We start from the raw sequence: 18,019 nt of genomic DNA, 5'->3' as shown, positions 1-18,019 counted from the left end.
TGTAAGATCCGGAAAGAGTTCGTATATAAATCAATTGCAAGCAGCCACAAACATCATATTTTTTAGGGTTTCTCACTTTTCTTATAAAAATCCTTGTGAACTTTCAAATTTGGAACCGACTACCGTGAATTTTCAACACTTTATTACAGTGTTCCACATCATAACTTAAAACCTCGAAAGTTCAATTGTTCTACTTTCCAATTCAAAACTTACTTTTTTTTTTCTTCGTGTTTCTTGTTTGAGTTCATTAAGTCTCAATATTTTTTTTTGGTACTAACCATTTGGCTCAATAATTGGCCACGACTTTTATAGCATATTGAAGTCATAAAATTTAAGAAATGACGAAAATTATATGTAAAGAACAGTTTATTCTTTATTTTCATGCAAAGAAGAACATTATAACCACTACAAAAGAAAAAGAACAAATTCCACCACATTTTTTGACGTTAAGGATCCAATTATCAAAAGTAGAAGAACACTTTTGGAATTATCTTTTCATATATATAATGGAAATTGTTAAAAATTTGATATTCTGTATAACAATTTTTTTTTAAAAAAAAATCTGTAACAAAAATATAGTAAAGAAAAGACAAATTAACTGACGGTGGATTTCATGAGGTAGAAAAGAATGGTAAACTATTTTTGGTATACCATCACCCTAAGTATTGTCCCATATCCCAAATACATACCCCAACCTCCTCCGCTGAGCTTTCTCTTCAACCTCTTTTCTTATGTCCTACTAAACGACAGCAAAAGGACGTTTCTTATGCTAATGATAGCATTTATCTACTAAGTTCTTCCCCCGAGTACGTAATTCCTACAACAACGGATTCTTCTGATCATCATGTACTCCCTCTGTTTTGGTGCAACAATAAGGAATTTGATACCAATGGTGGGTGTGACATATGCAATGGCTCAAATTTTGGTACAGACTATTACTTCTGTAACTACTGTGATAAAAAATTCCATAGGGAGTGTATCCAGTCTCCACTAAAAATTAATCATCCTTACCACCCTCAACATCCTCTCCAACTTTCCACTCGTTATTATATGACTTTCGATAATATTGAGTGTTTATGTTGTAGAATATTAGCAAATGGGTTAATGTATCATTGTACGATATGTCATATTTCTATGCATCCAACATGTGCGATGAAACCAATAACCTTTGTTGTAGACCCACAAAAAAACCATATTCATCCTCTCATGTTTTTCCCCAGACAAACTTGCTTAACTTGTAACCTTTGTGGTTGGCTGAGACAAGTTTGTCCCACCAACATTTGTGTCAGATGCAACTTTGTATCTCATGCTGATTGTATGAATCTCCCACACATCATCAAGATATCACGTCACCACCATCGTATCTCCTTCACTCTTTCTTTTCCATCAAGATCAGAACGGTTTTGTGGAGTTTGTCGTCAAAGTATTAACGGTGATTATGGTGCGTATACTTGTGACAAGTGTAGCGATTATGTTGTTCATCCAATATGTGCTACATGGAAGAATGTGTGGGATGGAAAAGAACTTGAAGGTGTACCAGAAGAAGATGATATAACACAAGATGTTGGACCGTTTGAAATGATATCTGAAGGAGTGATACTTTATTTTCTTCATGACCATCATCTCCGGCTCGAGGTCAATATACTTTATGACGAGAATAAATTTTGTCAAGCGTGTGTCCTTCCTATCTATGAAGGTGACTTGTATTCATGTATGGAGTGTGAGTTCATCCTCCATGAAACATGTGCTAAGGCTCCCCGTAGAATTCAACATGCCTTACATCTTCATCCACTTAAAATGAAGCAGTTTCACAATAGAGATTTTCCCGAATGTGATGCTTGTGGTCGTACGTATAATGGCTTTGGCTATGGGTGCAATTACAAAGGTGGAAACTGCTTTAATCTAGATGTAAGGTGTGCTTCAATTTCTGAGCCGTTTGATTACAAAGGTCATGAACATCGTCCCTTGTTCATATCTTTAAACCAAGGAGTAGAACGTATGTGTGACGTATGCAAAAGAAGATGTCTTAAACAATTAAATTGCATGAAATGCAATTTTATTGTATGTTTCAGGTGCGTTACCTTACCATACAAAGCAAAATATCAGCATTACGACACACATTCTCTCACGTTGTTATGGGGTGACGAAGTAAGCGAGAAATATTGGTGTGAGGTGTGCGAACGTAATTTACAAGATACGGGAGCAAAAGTGTTTTACGGGTGCAATGAATGCTACACATGTTTTCATGTTGAATGCGTAATTGGTGCAGACCCATATTTGAAGCCCTATAATTACGTAGGAGGGGGATCGGAGAATGATGTTCAGACTCTTCCCAAACGTAAAATTTCTCGACCATTATGCGTTTATTGTAAGAATCGTTGTCAAGGGAAAATATTTAAGATGGACCATCATAACATGTTCTATAGAATTTATTTATAGATTTGTTTTTTTTTTCTTAACAACTGAACTTGATTATATTGTATAAGGTTGATACAAATAGTGAACCAACCAAGAAGGTGGTACAGTATATAGGGTGTACATAGAAGTAAAAGTAGCAGCTTGTTTAGCAGCCGAATTTCTTTCTCTCTTCACATGATCCAACGATGAGTTAGGAAACTTTGACATCGAGAATCGTAGTATATCGTTAAGTAACGGACCCAAACCCACATTATCTTCTCCTTTGTTGATCAGCGTAGTTAATTGTCGATTATCACTCTCGAACCATATATACCGTAAGACCATGAGTCCACATTACCTGAAGAACATGTAGAAAACCAAATATGGATATGATCAAAACCTTTTACTCTGTTAGGTTCATTGTGGTTAACTTGATATATCCATGGTCCTTTTCTGCTTCAATGTTCTTTATAAGTGTATGTGGGAAAGCTCAAGTTGAAGATGAAGTTCAGGAAGCTGTACAAAATATGTCTGCACAAGCTTTTGTCTCGGAACAGACATCTGATGTATGCTCAAGCCTCTGTCCTACAAAAGAGCATCAGAGGCTTGTTGATTTTGTCTATATGTCTTGGTTTTGAAGATTTATGAAGATATACTTAAGGCACGTTTTGGGATATTACTTGGAGGTAAAGCACAAAGAAAAAGGAAGCTTGAAGATATTTAGAAGATTTAATGGGATTAGGAAATATTCGTTTAACAAAGAATAATGTTAAATGGAATATTTCCTCTTGATTTTAGGAAAGTTGTTAGCCTTGGCAGAGGCACGAAATCCCTTAAATATAGAGGGTCTAGGACTTAGAAACTTATCTCTTGAGAACGTGAAAAAGAGAGGAAAAACCTTGTAAGCCTTTTGGCATCTTTGGGAGAAAAGGGTAAGGGTTTTGTTTCTAAGTGAGAGTCCTGGGTGTAGATCAGTGTTGTTGATCTTAGGGATCTTTTAGTGGGTTGGGAATAGATTGGGAACAAGCTAAGATAAGATCTTAGGTTTGTGTAAGTCCAATATTGAGCATTAACTGTAATTGTGCTCAAGAAGTATTACCAACAAAGTTTGAGGACGTAGGCATTTGCTGAACCTCGTTAAAAATTGTGTGTCTCTTGTCTCTTCTACACTAACAAGTGGTATCAGAGCAGGCATCTGTGCAGAGTCTAACTCAACCAACGGGTGAAGATCTTGGGAAGAAGAACATGGAGGCACAATCAATGTTATTCATGGCAAGCGACTTATTGATGTTAGATCCAATTCATTATGGGAGGTGGAAGGTGTTGATGATGCATAGAATTAAAGGAATTCATGAAGATGCATGGACAGCAGTTGAATGTGGATGGGAGTCGCCGAAACAGGCTGTTGTTGTAGATTCTGACGGGAATCAGGTGGCTGTTGAAAAACCCAAAATAGAGTGGTCAAAATCTGACAAAGCATTGTCCACACTCAATTCACTAGCACTTTCAGCAATATTTAATGGCGTTCGTAGGGATCAGTTCTCATTGATTTAAGGTTGTACATCTGCTAAAGAGGCTTGGGAGATTCTGCAAAATATCTTTGAAGGTACAACAAGTGTGAAACGCACAAGGTTAGATATTCTTGCTTCTGAGTTTGAGAATCTTAGGATGTATGAGTTTGAGAACATTACTGCTTTTAGTGGTAGAATATATGCTATTGCGAATGAAGCTAGAGCTCTTGGAAAGAATTACAAAAACAGGAAGTTGGTCAAGAAATTATGGAGGGGTTTAGCTCATAGATATCATCCTGTGAAAATTGTGATGGATGTTGCTCTTGATATAGACAATATGTCCTTTGAGGAGATAGCCAGTAGATTGTTGAGCTATGAGTTGCAGTACTTATCGTCTGATGTAGGTAAGAACACACAAGGGATTGATGTTTGTTCAGTCTGTGATAGTGAAGAGAACACAGAGGCTCGTAAAACGGAAGAACTTGAGAGTCTTGTGGTGAACAAAGGACGCAAAAGTTTGAAGATTACAACCGAGCAGAAAAGGAATAAGGTTAGTGTTATGTTTGTCAGGGCTTTGGTCATTTTAAATCAGATTGTCCTTCAGTGAGGAAGAAAGGGATCAAGAGTCTGCATTCACCAAAAAGGAAGAAAAACACATAAAAGCCTCAAACAAACAAGTCAAAGTTTGTTGCTCTTTGTGCCTCAATGAAACTTGCTGCTGATAAGTTGGAACTGAAGTCTGATAATTGAACAACTTGTTGTGCGAATCAGGATTCTGAGCCAGCGGAAGAAGAACTTAATTTATCGCTGAATGATCAGATCAACACTCTGAGGAAAGATTTGATACAAAGGGAAAAGGAAATTCAGAGGCTTGTCATAGAGAAGAATGACTTGTTAAGCAAAATTTCAAATCTTGAAGAAGATCTAGCTCTGGAGAAAGAAAAGTCTTGTGATTTAGAAAAACGTTTAGAAGATCAGTTAAGAAACATCAAGATGTTGAGCAGAGGAGCAAAGGATCTTGACAAGATTCTGACAACTGGTAGAACATGTAATGTCAGATGGGGTTTGGGTTACCATGGAGGTGATTCTGGTGCAGCTACTCAGTTTGTTAAAGGAGAAACTTTGGCTTCAAAATTTGTAGATTCAAGTCTATGTATATCTCCGTCAAAGGTCCGAAACGTGTCTGTCAGCAAGGAAACAGGTGACAACCGGCTGAAATCTTGGCAGGCGTCTGTACATAACAACTTTCAGAGAAGAGTGATTGGTTGTTGGTATTGTAGGAAACCTGGTCATATCAAAGCTCAGTGCTACAAGTTCTTGAAGAGGGTAACACAAGTCATGAGAAGGAAGAAATTTTACAAAGAGGGTCAAAGATTCAATCAAGTTTGGATCAAAAAGCATGATTTATATCGTCCTGAAGACTACACAAAGCATGCATTAAGGGACAGACGTTAGTATTCTGACAGTGGCTACTCAAGGAATCAGAGAGGTGTTCAAAGCAAGAGACAACATCTAAGACATGTGCATGAGAAATTCCAAGATTCGGGTCAATGGAGAAAACGTTGGAGACGGAGATGTTGAGCCAAAGGATTTTGTCTCACAGACCAAATAATAAGAAGAAAGACAACTGTCTATTTGACGACTGATCAAAGTCTTGTGTTGATGCTTTGCCAAGGTAAACTTGAGCTCTTAAAGTTTTTTTTTTAATAAGTTTTACCACTCAAGCAGGGGGAGATGGTATAAGAAGAAAAGGATTCTTGATTATGGGGGAGTTTCCAAGATGTTGTTTGATTATGGGGAGTCTTCAAGAGGTTGTGTTATGGATTTCCAAGAATCATGAAGTGTTTTGCTTGAGTTATAAAACTCAGTAAAAAAGGGGAAGAATGTAAGTGTATGTGGGAAAGCTCAAGTTGAAGATGAAGTTCAGGAAGCTATACAAAATATGTCTGCACAAGCTTCTGTCTCGGAACAGACATCTGATGTATGGTCAAGCCTCTGATTTTGTCTGTATGTCTCGGTTTTGAAGATTTATGAATCAAGCCTCTGTCCTACAAAAGAGCATCAAAGGCTTGTTGATTTTGTTTGTATGTCTCGGTTTTGAAGATTTATGAAGATATACTTAAGGCACGTTTTGGGATATTACTTGGAGGTAAAGCACGAAGAAAAAGGAAGCTTGAAGATATTTAGAAGATTTAATAAGATTAGGAAATATTCGTTTAACAAATAATAAAGTTAAATAGAATATTTCCTCTTGATTTTAGGAAAGTTGTTAGCCTTGGCAGAGGCACGAAATCCCTTAAATATAGAGGGTCTAGGACTTAGAAACTTATCTCTTGAGAACGTGAAAAAAGAGAGGAAAAACCTTGTAAGCCTTTTGACATCTTTGGGAGAAAAGGGTGAGGGTTTTTGTTTCTAAGTGAGAGTCCTGGGTGTAGATCAGTGTTGTTGATTTTAGGGATCTCTTAGTGGGTTGTGAATAGATTGGAAACAAGTTAAGAGAAGATCTTAGGTTTGTGTAAGTCCAATATTGAGCACTAACTGTAATTGTGCTCAAGAAGTATTACCAGCAAAGTTTGAAAACGTAGGCATTTGCTGAACCTCGTTAAAAATTGTGTGTCTCTTGTCTCTTCTACAGTAACAATCTTGTCCATGCAAAGCCTATTCTTCATGTTTTATTGTACGTTTGTTATTGAAAATGCTTAAGTTTCAAAACTAATGGACACCAAAACTCGAATGAAGAGATAACAAAGTTATAGCGTGTAAGATCCGGAAAGTTTTTGAATATAAATCAAATGCAAACAGACACAAACATCATAGTTTTTAGGGTTTCTCACTTTTCTTATAAGAATCCTTGGCATTTTTTCTTTTAGATACTGAAAAAACATGAACTTTGGAACTGACTACTTTTGAATTCAAAACTTAGTTTTTTTTCTCTTCGTGTTTCTTGTTTGAGTTCATTAAGTCTCAATATATTTTCTTTTTTGGTACTAATGGATTGACCACGACTTTTATAGAATCTTGAAGTCATAAAATTTAAAAAATGACGAAAATTATATGCAAAGAACAGTTTATTCTTTACTTTCATGCAAAGAAGAACATTATAACCACTACAAAAGAAAAAGAACAAATTCCACCACATTTTTTTACGTTAAGGATACAATTATCAAAAGTAGAAGAACACTCTTGGAATCATAATTTCATTTTTATAATGGAAATTGTTAAAAATTTGATATTCTGTATAACAAATATTTTTTTTAAAAGAAACCTATAACAAAAATATAGTAAAGAAAGACAAATTAAGAGATAGTGTCATGGATTCTAACGGTGGATTTCATGAGGTGGAAAAGAATGGTAAATTGTTTTTGGTATACCATCACCCTAAGTATTGTCCCATACCCGAAATACATACACCAACCTCCTCCGCTGAGCTATCTCTTCAACCTCTTTTCTTATGTCCTAATGAACGACAGCAAAGGCATGTTTTTTATAAGCATGGCTTTTATCTTCTCAGTTCTTCCCCCGAGTACGTAATTCCTACAACAACGGATTCTTCTGATCATCATGTACTCCCTCTGTTTTGGTGCAACAATAAGGAATTTGATGCCGATGGTGGGTGTGACCTATGCAGAGGCTCAAATTTTGGTACAGACTATTACTTCTGTAACTACTGTGATGATAAATTCCATAGGGAATGTATCCAGTCTCCACTAAAAATTAATCATCCTTACCACCCTCAACATCCTCTCCAACTTTTACTTCGTTATTATGGGGATTCCGACGATATTGAGTGTTTATGTTGTAGAATATTAGCAAATGGGTTAATGTATCATTGTACGATATGTCAGATTTTTATGCATCCAACATGTGCGATGAAACCAATACCCTTTGTTGTAGACCCACCAAAAAACCATGTTCATCCTCTCATGTTTTTCTCCAGACAAACTTGCTTAACTTGTAACCTTTGTGGTTGGCTGAGACAAGTTTGTCCCACCTACATTTGTGTCAGATGCAACTTTGTATCTCATACTGATTGTATGAATCTCCCACACATCATCAAGATATCACGTCACCACCATCGCATCTCCTTTACTCTTTCTTTTCCATCAAGATCAGAACGGTTTTGTGGAGTTTGTCGTCAAAGTATTAAAGGTGATCATAGTGTGTATACGTGTGACACGTGTAGCAATTATATTGTTCATCCAATATGTGCTACATGGAAGAATGTGTGGGATGGAAAAGAACTCGAAGGTGTACCAGAAGAAGATGATATAACACAAGATGTTGGGCCGTTCGAAATGATATCTGAAGGAGTGATACTTTATTTTCTTCATGACCATCATCTCCGACTCGAGGTCAATATACTTTATGACGAGAATAAATTTTGTCAAGCGTGTGTCCTTCCTATCTATGAAGGTGACTTGTATTCATGTATGGAGTGTGAGTTCATCCTCCATGAAACATGTTCTAAGGCTCCCCGTAGAATTCAACATGCCTTACATCTTCATCCACTTAAAATGAAGCAGTTTCACAATAGAGATTATTCTAGTTGTGATGCTTGTGGTCGTATGTACAATGGCTTTGGCTATGCGTGCAATTACAAAGGTGGAGACTGCTTTAATTTAGATGTAAGGTGTGATTCAATTTCTGAGCCATTTGATTACAAAGGTCATGAACATCCCTTGTTCATATCTTTAAACCAAGGAGTAGAACCTATGTGTGACGTATGCAAAAGAATATGTCTTAAACAATTAAATTGCATGAAATGCAATTTTGTTGTATGTTTCAGGTGCGTTACCTTACCATACAAAGCAAAATATCAGCATTACGACACACATCCTCTCACGTTGTTATGGGGTGACGAAGTAAGCGAGAAAGATTGGTGTGAGGTGTGCGAACGTAATTTACAAGATACGGGAGCAAAAGTGTTTTACGGGAGCAAAAGTGTTTTACGGGTGCAATGAATGCTACACAGGTTTTCATGTTGAATGCGTAATTGGTGCAGACCCATATTTGAAGCCCTATAGTTACTTAGGAGGGGGATCGCAGAATGATGTTCAGACTCTTCCCAAAAGTAATATTTCTCGACCATTATGTGTTTTTTGTAAGAATCGTTGTCAAGGGAAAATATTTAAGATAGACACCATCATAACATGTTCCATACAATGTATTTATAGATTGTCGTATACGAGAAAATTTTAATCATATAGCTATGGTTTTTTTGCTAATATAAAAATAATAACAAATATTAACTACAAATAGTTATAAATTAGTGACAAACTTTTAATTCCCTATATAATATTACGGAGTACACAATTTTTTTTGTAAACTATATAATATTTATAGGTTGGTTACAAAATATGTTATAAATTAAATATAGGTTGGTTAAAAAAAGTTATAGATTTATTGGTCAATCTGTGGGCTATATTAATCAGTGTTCAAGAAAGCGGTCTAGGCGGCCGCTTAGGTGCCGTCTAGGCGCTAAGAGCTCAGCAGACGCCTAGATGACCGCCTGAACCGCTTAAAATTACTTAAATTTTATTTTAATATTTATGTTTGATTTTTAACTACATATAATAAAAATTATTAAGTTTTATATCTGTATTCGTAATTATAAACATTTATCTGTTGTTAATATCTCAAAAAATCATTTGATATCATCTAACTTACCATATTAATTTTCTTTATTAAATTATTCAGCAAATAAAATCTTTTGATATATAACTTACTATATTAATTTGTTAATTATACTTCACCTCTCATCTTTATATATGTGTCTATTTTGTGAAACAAAAAAAAAATTCATATTATTTATTATAATTAAAAAATAGTTTTATTCCCAGATATACCATAAGTTGAATTTTTAAAAACAAATAATTGTTCAATCTATAAAATATTCAAGCTTTAGTAATATTATTCTTTAAAAATAATATCTATTGAATTAAAATATTTACTGAGTAACGGATCAAATTTGAATATTTAAATTCAATTTCATATTTTTTTTGTTGAATTTTATAATTTTATAGTATAATATAATTTAAAATAGTTTATTTTCAAATATTTTTAAAATATTGAAACTTGATATTTTGATAAATAACATAAATATTTAATAGATCAAAAAGTTAGAAACTATAAACGCTCTAATTTGATTTGTTATAGCAATGGTCAATAATATATCACTATAATATGAAAGAATTTCAAGAAACTAATTATATTGAAACAAAAATATAACATATATTAAATTACATATAATATAATAACTCGCTTTTTACAAATCCAAATTTACAAAATTATGTCTTATAATGACATTCAAGTCATGATGTAGAATATACATTATTGAAATAACTTCACATACATAAAGTAATACAACATATTAAAATTTTATTTTAAAATATAAAATATACAAAATTTTGTATAAAATAAAATTTAACCCGTGTTATAGCACGAATAGCTTACAAAATAGGTGGTTTTTTCAAGCAATCAATATTTAACATATGATTTTATTGCATAATGTTTTATCCAAAAAAAACTTTTAAAAATAATCACAGAAATTATATTTGATATAAAATTACAATATAAATAAAAAGAATTTTACGGGTCCTAATCTAGTTAATATATATTGTAGCTAATTAGTTACTATGCATAGATATATAATGACAAATAGTAGCAGATATAAATTATAGCAAAAATGCTACAAATTTAGAGACACAAAATGGTGTAGCATTATTGCACACAACACAAAAAATTGTAGTAGAAAATTACTAAAATAATAAACATTTTTAGAGGCAATAAAATTTTACGTAAAATTTGTAAAGATTTGTATTCAATTCAGATATTAAAAACAAAATAAAATCTCAAAAATATAAACATTAAAATGGTTCGGTTTTCTATTAGGTAAACAGGTAATTTTGACGTATGTAATCTATTTCCTCGAACCAAACCAAACCAAACAAGATTAAGCAAAACCGACCGACTTCATCCCTTTCCTCCTGATCAAGAACATAAAAAGCTCATGATCTAATTGTTTGTGGCAGAACGAGGATAACTCTTGCCCTATATGTCGTCATGAGTTACCAACAGACGATCAGAAGTACGAAAACTGGAAAGAGAGGGAGAAAGAGGCCGAGGAAGAGAGGAAAGGCGCAGAGAATGCTGTCCGCGGAGGTGAATATATGTACGTTTAGATTGTAAAATTTATGGCACACTGCCACTGTTTGTACTCTAACATCTCCCATTTGTTATTCATCATTCACAAATTATACAGCCTATTTAATAAGAGACTCGATTTGTTTTGAATGAAAGCTTATATAATAACAACAAAGATTTCATTACTTTTAACACACAGATTGTCTTAAAAAGACACCAAGTTCAGTAACATAACAACAAGAGTATTAGTTAGAAAAGAAGACTGTAGGATATTGTCCACAATAGTAGTTTTTTCAGTAGAGATGATCACCCGCCCTTAAAGCGACTTGTAAAAAGACAAACATGTCTGACCACTCCAGACATGCAAACAAATCTTCGGTTTGTCTAACAAACCTATACAGAAGACGACTATCATACAACACACAGCAGCATACGTGATAGAATATTACCATATCAACCATATTGACATAAAGTTTTACTTAGTTTGCTTTAAAAGCTTATTGTAACCCTGAGGTTTGATCTTCTGCTAAGCAGTCGGAAACTCCTCCTTGATAGAGGCATTGCCTATTGGGACATCTGTCTTTTTGATGTCGGAAGTAGGGTAAGGGTTTTTGTTGACCAATCTGCAGAGATAAAGAATGTAAATGTTGCTGTTAGATGCAATCTCAAGGAACATTATATGATCAACCTATCTTTTACAAGTCTCTCTCAAGCATATCAACAAGCTCCGGATTAGTAAATCAATCAAAAACTCAATAAAATAGATAGAATTTAAATTTCCAGAGGGATGGAGAAGGATGGAGTGTAGTTATAAAGGATGCATACCTGTCCCGTCTTTTCTCGAGGAATCGTTGAAGCGAATGCCTCCTTGCAATAGGTAGATCTGAATTGGCAAAACATAATTGTAAGAAACTAATGAGAGTATCCATTTTCAAATTTTGAATATTATTATAACCAGTTGAATCGAATACTGACCAGCCGCGGATCTGCAAAACGAAATTGGCTGAATGGGAAATGACTGTGCAGGTGGTGAAGCTACATTAGATGTGCTTGAGAAAGAAGGAGCTCTGTTCAGTGCTGGCGATGGGACAGGACTGATGCTCGTAGAATTCTTTGTCTCCATGGCTTTAGCAGCAATACGAAGGATTTCTTGAACCTATAAACGTTGGATCACGGTGAGAACAGGAACTCTTAAAGCTTTTCGGACAACAAATGTGTAGAATTTTTCTCTGATGGACGAACCTTGTCTGCTGGGAGTCCATCGAACACAGTAACACTCCCACCAAAGAAAATAGTAAGCTGACTTGGAAGGACCGTTGAAGCATCTGCCTCAGATGATATGTTCTCCGTGGACCTTCAATAGCAGAAGATCCATGTATTAATGCAACATTGACAACAATCTAATAGCTAGGAATGAAACTCTCCACATATTGTGACTGTTGATAAAGGCACTAAACAGCATATACAAAGGCAAGAGATTTAGTGTTTAAAGTGATTTAGTGGTTCTTAACAACCAATAATCAAAAGAATCAGGTTCTTCTGAGTTCCATGTCAAATTCCACGCGGAAGGTAACAGACAATTTCTACATTAGTAAAAATCACAAATTCAAGCAATTTTTAAGGCAGACCCGTTAACAAGAAACACGGAAGGATGTCTTTGATATATGAATATGATGCAACACACAATGATAAACCAAAAGCTGTAACTGATATAGTGACTAAATATAGCAAACTTCTTGGTTTCTCATTTCAGTCAATAATTTCATATAAATCCAAACTCTCTACTTTCACTCCATTAAACCAAATATCACATGGATAAACTTTATATATGCATCAAGGACTTTGAAGCACAAGATCAATTGTTCTAGCCAAGAACAAAAGGATTCCTCTAGGAAATATATTGCTTTCCCTAAATAGTAACTAAAATCCTCAAATCCCTTTCTTTTTATATGCGCATCCAAAGTGTAAACAGATGGAAATGTTCATTTATCAGAAACGACACACAAATTCAAAGGATAGAATCATGTGAATCCACACAGCACATACCTAACTTCGTGAATCGATTTCTCAACAGATCCGTCGAGGACACCCTGCTCGGCTCCGTTACCGCCGATCTCAGCCGCGCCGCCGGTAACAACACATACACCTTCAACGGAAGCGTGTGACTCATCTTTCGCCATAGTCATAGCTTTGTCTTCTCAAAACTCGTAAATCTCTCTCTCTTTATTACCGATGAGAATTTTTAAAATATCTTCCTCGTCTTCTCCTGGTTGTTTCGGATTCGTGTTGCAGACCGGGAACCTCCGAGTCCGAGATATATCCTCCTCCAGAAGCTCCTTTAATTTGGACACGTGGCGGTGGATATTGTTTGTTTTTTGTTTGACTTCGGTACGAAGACGATAAAATACAGACAAGACACTGATTTAGAAACGTGCGTGAATACGATACGGTGTCGTTTATTTGGGTTTTGCCTTTAATGCGTGACATTCCTTGTTAACGACAACTCAGAACGTGTCTAGTGGTTGAGACATGAATTTTAAAATATTGATATTATCTTGAGAACTGAGACTTCAGTTCTATTGGGCTCAAAAAGAACTATTGGGCTTACCTGCTAAGCCTTTTAAGATCTGGACTAGATACTAGATAGTCCCCAAAATAAGACCAAGTTGTAGCACACAAAGAACCAATTGCAAAGAACAATTATCATTTATCATTTATCAGAGCATATTAATAATCCAGTGATTTGTGTATGTTACGCTAAATCATCACCAAAAAAATCAAGTTTGTGTAATGTATTTAGGGAAATGATTGCGAAAAAAAAAATGATTAATCACAAAAGGAAATAATCGCCTACAAAGTGCAACTGATGTAACAATAATTTTTTTTACCAAGGGTAGAGAAATCTAGAGGAAATGAGGGTAGTTTGGTCATTGGGCTTTTTCATTTAGGGTTCCGAAAGATCTGGGTTTTGGCACTCTCTCCCCGCATTGCTTCTACTCGAGCTTCTCTTTTAAAAAGCCACACACAATATTTCCGAGATCCTTTAGGCTTACTTGTTCGTTCTTCGTGAACGACCCTCGCTTTTTATACAGTCCTGATCCCAGATTCGTCGACTTGAGAGGAGATCTCCGCTACTGAAGTAGCCTCCTTCTTCTTCCTCCGCTCTTCCCGATGCCGGTAATGATTCGCCGTCGTCTCTTTCATTACTTTGTTTTTGCTTTCCCTTCGGCTCTTTTACGCAGCCATTAACTTCGCTATTTCTTGTTTAGATCGATAAGATCTTCAAAGATGATGCTAGTGAAGAGAAGGGAGAACGTGCTAGGATGGTGAGTTTTTTTTTTTTTTTTTGTTTATTACTGTCATTGAGGAATTAGGGTTTTTCAGATTCACTTCTCACTGTTTGTTTAATCTGATTTACTTCTTTTTGTTGCTCTCTCTTAGGCATCATTTGTTGGTGCAATGGCTATCAGTGATCTGGTTAAGTCTACTCTAGGGCCAAAGGGCATGGTATACTTCCGATCTCTAGATATATGAAAAAGCTCTTATTTTGAACTTGCAAATTCGTTTCTATTGATTGTGGTTTGGATCTTATTATTGTTCTTTAGGATAAAATCTTACAATCTACTGGTAGAGGTCATGCGGTCACTGTTACTAACGATGGTGCTACTATTCTCAAGTCACTTCACATTGACAACCCTGCAGCTAAAGTTCTTGTTGGTATGTATGCTTTTCTCCTGCAACATTGTTACTGGAAGTTGTCGAATTCGTCTTTTTTTAGTTTGTGGGTTTTTTTCTCACACTTCTTATATATGGTTTTGATGTTTCAGACATCTCTAAAGTTCAAGATGATGAGGTTGGTGATGGGACTACTTCTGTTGTTGTCTTGGCCGGCGAGCTTCTGAGGGAAGCTGAGAAGCTTGTTGCTTCCAAAATTCACCCTATGACGATCATAGCAGGTAATCATCTGGCTTAAGTTGACAATGTTTCATCAGCTCCTTGTTTCATTACGACAATGATGTCTTATCTTTTTCATTTTTTCTGTATTCTTAGGTTACAGAATGGCTTCTGAATGTGCTCGTAATGCATTACTCAAAAGAGTAATTAATAATAAGGACGATCCAGGTAATCACTATAGAGATGGTTAGACGTTGTTATTGTTGCCTTGTTGGTATAAGTATCACATTCTCTTGTTTGTGTGATGGTTTCGATGTTGGGTTCAAGCAGTTGTTTCCTTAACTGTTAACTTGGAAAATCATACTATTACTTACATTATTGTGCTTTGTGTTAATGCAGAAAAGTTTAGGTCAGACTTGCTGAAGATTGCAATGACTACGTTATGTTCCAAAATTCTTTCACAGGACAAGGAACATTTTGCAGAAATGGCCGTGGATGCCGTTTTCAGGCTAAAGGTATCATCTCTGCCTCCTTTTAAAATCTGTCAGCATTTCGATCCTTCCTTCTATTTCTCTGGAATTTATGTGCAATGAAAGAAGAGCTTCCTTTGACGAATGTCATGAAGTTAAGCTTGTCTCATTTCACCACTAGTTTCTCTGTAGATGCATGTTTTCGTTTTGAGATGCTAAACGATTTTCTTCTGACATTCTGGTGTTGTTGTTCAAATAGGGAAGCACAAACTTGGAAGCTATCCAGATCATCAAAAAACCTGGAGGGTCCCTGAAAGATTCCTTTTTGGATGAAGGGTAAGACAACACTTTTGCCTTTGACGCCTGTTTGAAATATGTTTCTGTATGTTATTGATCTCTGTTTACTCTTCATCTGTTCAGGATATCTCGTGTTTCATTCTCTTCTTCATAGCTTGTGCAGCTTAATTTTATATGTACAGTCTTATATTAGAATGTTGAACGGCATCTTGTAGTGTTGCGTCCCTGCCTTTGTGCTTCCAGTATTTTTTTCTCTGAAATCTCAACTTAAATTTATGCGTATAGGTTTATTCTTGACAAGAAGATAGGAATTGGACAGCCAAAGCGTATAGAGAATGCAAAGATCTTGGTAGCAAATACTGCTATGGACACCGATAAAGTGAAAATTTACGGTGCACGTGTCCGTGTGGATTCAATGACCAAGGTTGCTGAGATTGAAGGGGCTGAGAAGGAAAAGATGAAAGACAAGGTGAAGAAGATCATAGCCCACGGTATCAACTGCTTTGTTAACAGGCAGTTGATCTACAATTTCCCTGAGGAACTCTTTGCAGATGCTGGTATACTTGCTATTGAGCATGCTGACTTTGAGGGGATAGAGCGCCTTGGTTTGGTTACTGGTGGTGAAATCGCATCAACTTTTGACAACCCCGAGTCTGTTAAGCTTGGGCACTGCAAACTCATCGAAGAAATCATGATTGGTGAAGACAAGTTGATCCATTTCTCTGGTTGTGAAATGGGCCAAGCTTGTTCAATTGTCCTAAGGGGAGCTAGGTATACAGTTTTTACTCCCTTTACTTGAAAAACTTCGTCTCTAGTTCAACAATTTTGATGTGGTTTTTCTTTTTTTCTTTTTTTGCAGTCACCATGTTCTAGACGAGGCTGAAAGATCACTCCATGATGCACTATGTGTACTCTCCCAAACAGTAAATGACACTAGAGTGTTGCTTGGAGGTGGATGGCCAGAGATGGTGATGGCAAAGGAAGTGGACGAGCTTGCAAGGAAAACTGCTGGCAAAAAATCGCATGCCATTGAAGCTTTCTCACGGGCTCTAGTGGCTATTCCAACAACAATCGCTGACAACGCTGGTCTAGACAGCGCCGAATTGGTAGCTCAGCTTCGTGCAGAGCACCACAATGATGGATGCAATGCTGGGATCGATGTCATCTCTGGATCTGTAAGTAAACTCTATAAACATTAGGATCGGGCATAGTTTGTGGAAGGTTAGACTAGATCTGAATTGTGATGATGATGATTATGATTGATTCTTTACAGGTAGGAGATATGGAAGAGAGAGGAATCTATGAAGCATTCAAAGTGAAGCAAGCGGTTCTGCTTTCTGCAACAGAAGCATCAGAGATGATACTGCGAGTGGATGAGATCATTACATGTGCTCCTAGGAGGAGAGAAGACAGGATGTGAAACCCAACACATGAAGATGGTGGGACCGAGATTTCATGATATCATATCATCCGGTGATGCTGTTCAATGTCATAGCTTTGTGTTTTCATTTCTTAAAACTTTTAGTGTTTGGCTCCGTAAACTCATCTTTTTGTTTTGTTTCTTTTATAATCCTGTTTTGATTTTGGATTTAGACGTTTGAAGAAATCTCCAAGGATAACTTGTTTTGGTAGGGTCATCTAAATTTTTCATTGATATTATTCGTTAAGGTTTAGTGAAATATATTTGTTAGCAGGAGAGAATATGGATCAGTAAAAATTAAGGGATACGAAAACAAAGTCTCAAGTTATATAAGTACCACTAAATCTGGAATGATGCAATGTATTGTTGGAATTGCTGTGTAGGAATGATCAACTTGTATAAAAAAATATCTTTAAAAATATGGAGACATCACCTACAACGTTGAGGTGGTTTTGCGTTGTAAAGGTTTGGTCAACCGACCAAACCACATTATAAAGCAAAGCAGATCAAAAACATGGGACCTTACAATCGCAAGCTTTAATTATAGCGTCGCCTTTATCAATTGTCTTACCAGAAAAGTATGTTTGGTTTTCGATTTTGTAGTTTTATACTAGATGATTTGATTTGCATCGCATAAATTTTCATGGTTTCATTTCTTTTACCAAACCAGTTAAAAGTTACAACAACCAAAAAAAAGGTGCACCAATTTATCCAATTATTTAATGGATATGCATAAACTTTAGTACATGTAAAATCAATAGAAGAAATATTATTGATCCGACATGAATTCATAGTCTAGTGACAAGTGACAACAAGATCCTTAGGTCGGTTGGCATGTCATCCTAGGTTTTTAAACTTTGGCGTCCCAAAGCTGTTTAAGATTTTAT

General features: G+C 35.7%; 4 protein-coding genes across 4 annotated transcripts; 3 read left to right on the top strand and 1 right to left on the bottom strand.

Annotated features, from left to right (window-relative positions):
* The first annotated feature begins 687 nt into the window (after window positions 1-687).
* On the top strand, window positions 688-2,583 carry LOC104709257 (uncharacterized). The gene has a single exon (XM_019228676.2). It carries the CDS (start codon window positions 1,051-1,053, stop codon window positions 2,437-2,439), a length of 1,389 nt encoding a protein of 462 aa, XP_019084221.2. The 5' UTR covers window positions 688-1,050; the 3' UTR covers window positions 2,440-2,583.
* Window positions 2,584-7,149: 4,566 nt separating this feature from the next.
* On the top strand, window positions 7,150-9,110 carry LOC104706437 (uncharacterized). The gene has a single exon (XM_087462112.1). It carries the CDS (start codon window positions 7,220-7,222, stop codon window positions 8,867-8,869), a length of 1,650 nt encoding a protein of 549 aa, XP_087318238.1. The 5' UTR covers window positions 7,150-7,219; the 3' UTR covers window positions 8,870-9,110.
* Window positions 9,111-11,213: 2,103 nt separating this feature from the next.
* LOC104706439 (protein TIFY 3B) lies at window positions 11,214-13,568 on the bottom strand. The gene is made up of 5 exons (XM_010422634.3): window positions 13,098-13,568; window positions 12,294-12,405; window positions 12,027-12,207; window positions 11,877-11,934; window positions 11,214-11,674 (listed from the first exon to the last, which is right to left on the bottom strand). The coding sequence occupies exons 1-5, from the start codon at window positions 13,235-13,237 to the stop codon at window positions 11,578-11,580; spliced, it is 588 nt and encodes a 195-aa protein (XP_010420936.1). The 5' UTR covers window positions 13,238-13,568; the 3' UTR covers window positions 11,214-11,577.
* A 172-nt stretch (window positions 13,569-13,740) lies between these two features.
* On the top strand, window positions 13,741-17,349 carry LOC104706436 (T-complex protein 1 subunit beta). Its single transcript, XM_010422632.3, has 11 exons — window positions 13,741-14,228; window positions 14,321-14,377; window positions 14,493-14,558; window positions 14,657-14,768; window positions 14,879-15,007; window positions 15,102-15,173; window positions 15,345-15,460; window positions 15,675-15,751; window positions 15,998-16,483; window positions 16,572-16,887; window positions 16,986-17,349. The coding sequence occupies exons 1-11, from the start codon at window positions 14,223-14,225 to the stop codon at window positions 17,130-17,132; spliced, it is 1,584 nt and encodes a 527-aa protein (XP_010420934.2). The 5' UTR covers window positions 13,741-14,222; the 3' UTR covers window positions 17,133-17,349.
* The last annotated feature ends 670 nt before the right edge of the window (window positions 17,350-18,019 follow it).

Source organism: Camelina sativa, chromosome 8 (genome assembly GCF_030686135.1).
Source record: "Camelina sativa cultivar CO46 ecotype springtype chromosome 8, ASM3068613v1".
Taxonomy (NCBI): domain Eukaryota; kingdom Viridiplantae; phylum Streptophyta; class Magnoliopsida; order Brassicales; family Brassicaceae; genus Camelina; species Camelina sativa.
The sequence above is the reverse complement of the archived record's forward strand: the minus strand, read 5'-3'. Positions and strand labels throughout refer to the sequence as shown.

Excerpts from the sequence above, each read along its gene's own strand:
- LOC104706437 (XM_087462112.1), top strand. The coding sequence starts at position 7,220 with ATGGATTCTAACGGTGGATTTCATGAGGTGGAAAAGAATGGTAAATTG.
- LOC104706439 (XM_010422634.3), bottom strand. The coding sequence starts at position 13,237 with ATGACTATGGCGAAAGATGAGTCACACGCTTCCGTTGAAGGTGTATGT. Across the intron at positions 12,406-13,097 it reads AAATCGATTCACGAAGTTAG|GTCCACGGAGAACATATCAT; the intron begins GTATGTGCTGTG and ends CTGCTATTGAAG. Across the intron at positions 11,675-11,876 it reads CTCGAGAAAAGACGGGACAG|ATTGGTCAACAAAAACCCTT; the intron begins GTATGCATCCTT and ends TTATCTCTGCAG.
- LOC104709257 (XM_019228676.2), top strand. The coding sequence starts at position 1,051 with ATGACTTTCGATAATATTGAGTGTTTATGTTGTAGAATATTAGCAAAT.
- LOC104706436 (XM_010422632.3), top strand. Across the intron at positions 14,559-14,656 it reads CTCTAGGGCCAAAGGGCATG|GATAAAATCTTACAATCTAC; the intron begins GTATACTTCCGA and ends ATTGTTCTTTAG. Across the intron at positions 14,769-14,878 it reads TGCAGCTAAAGTTCTTGTTG|ACATCTCTAAAGTTCAAGAT; the intron begins GTATGTATGCTT and ends TTGATGTTTCAG.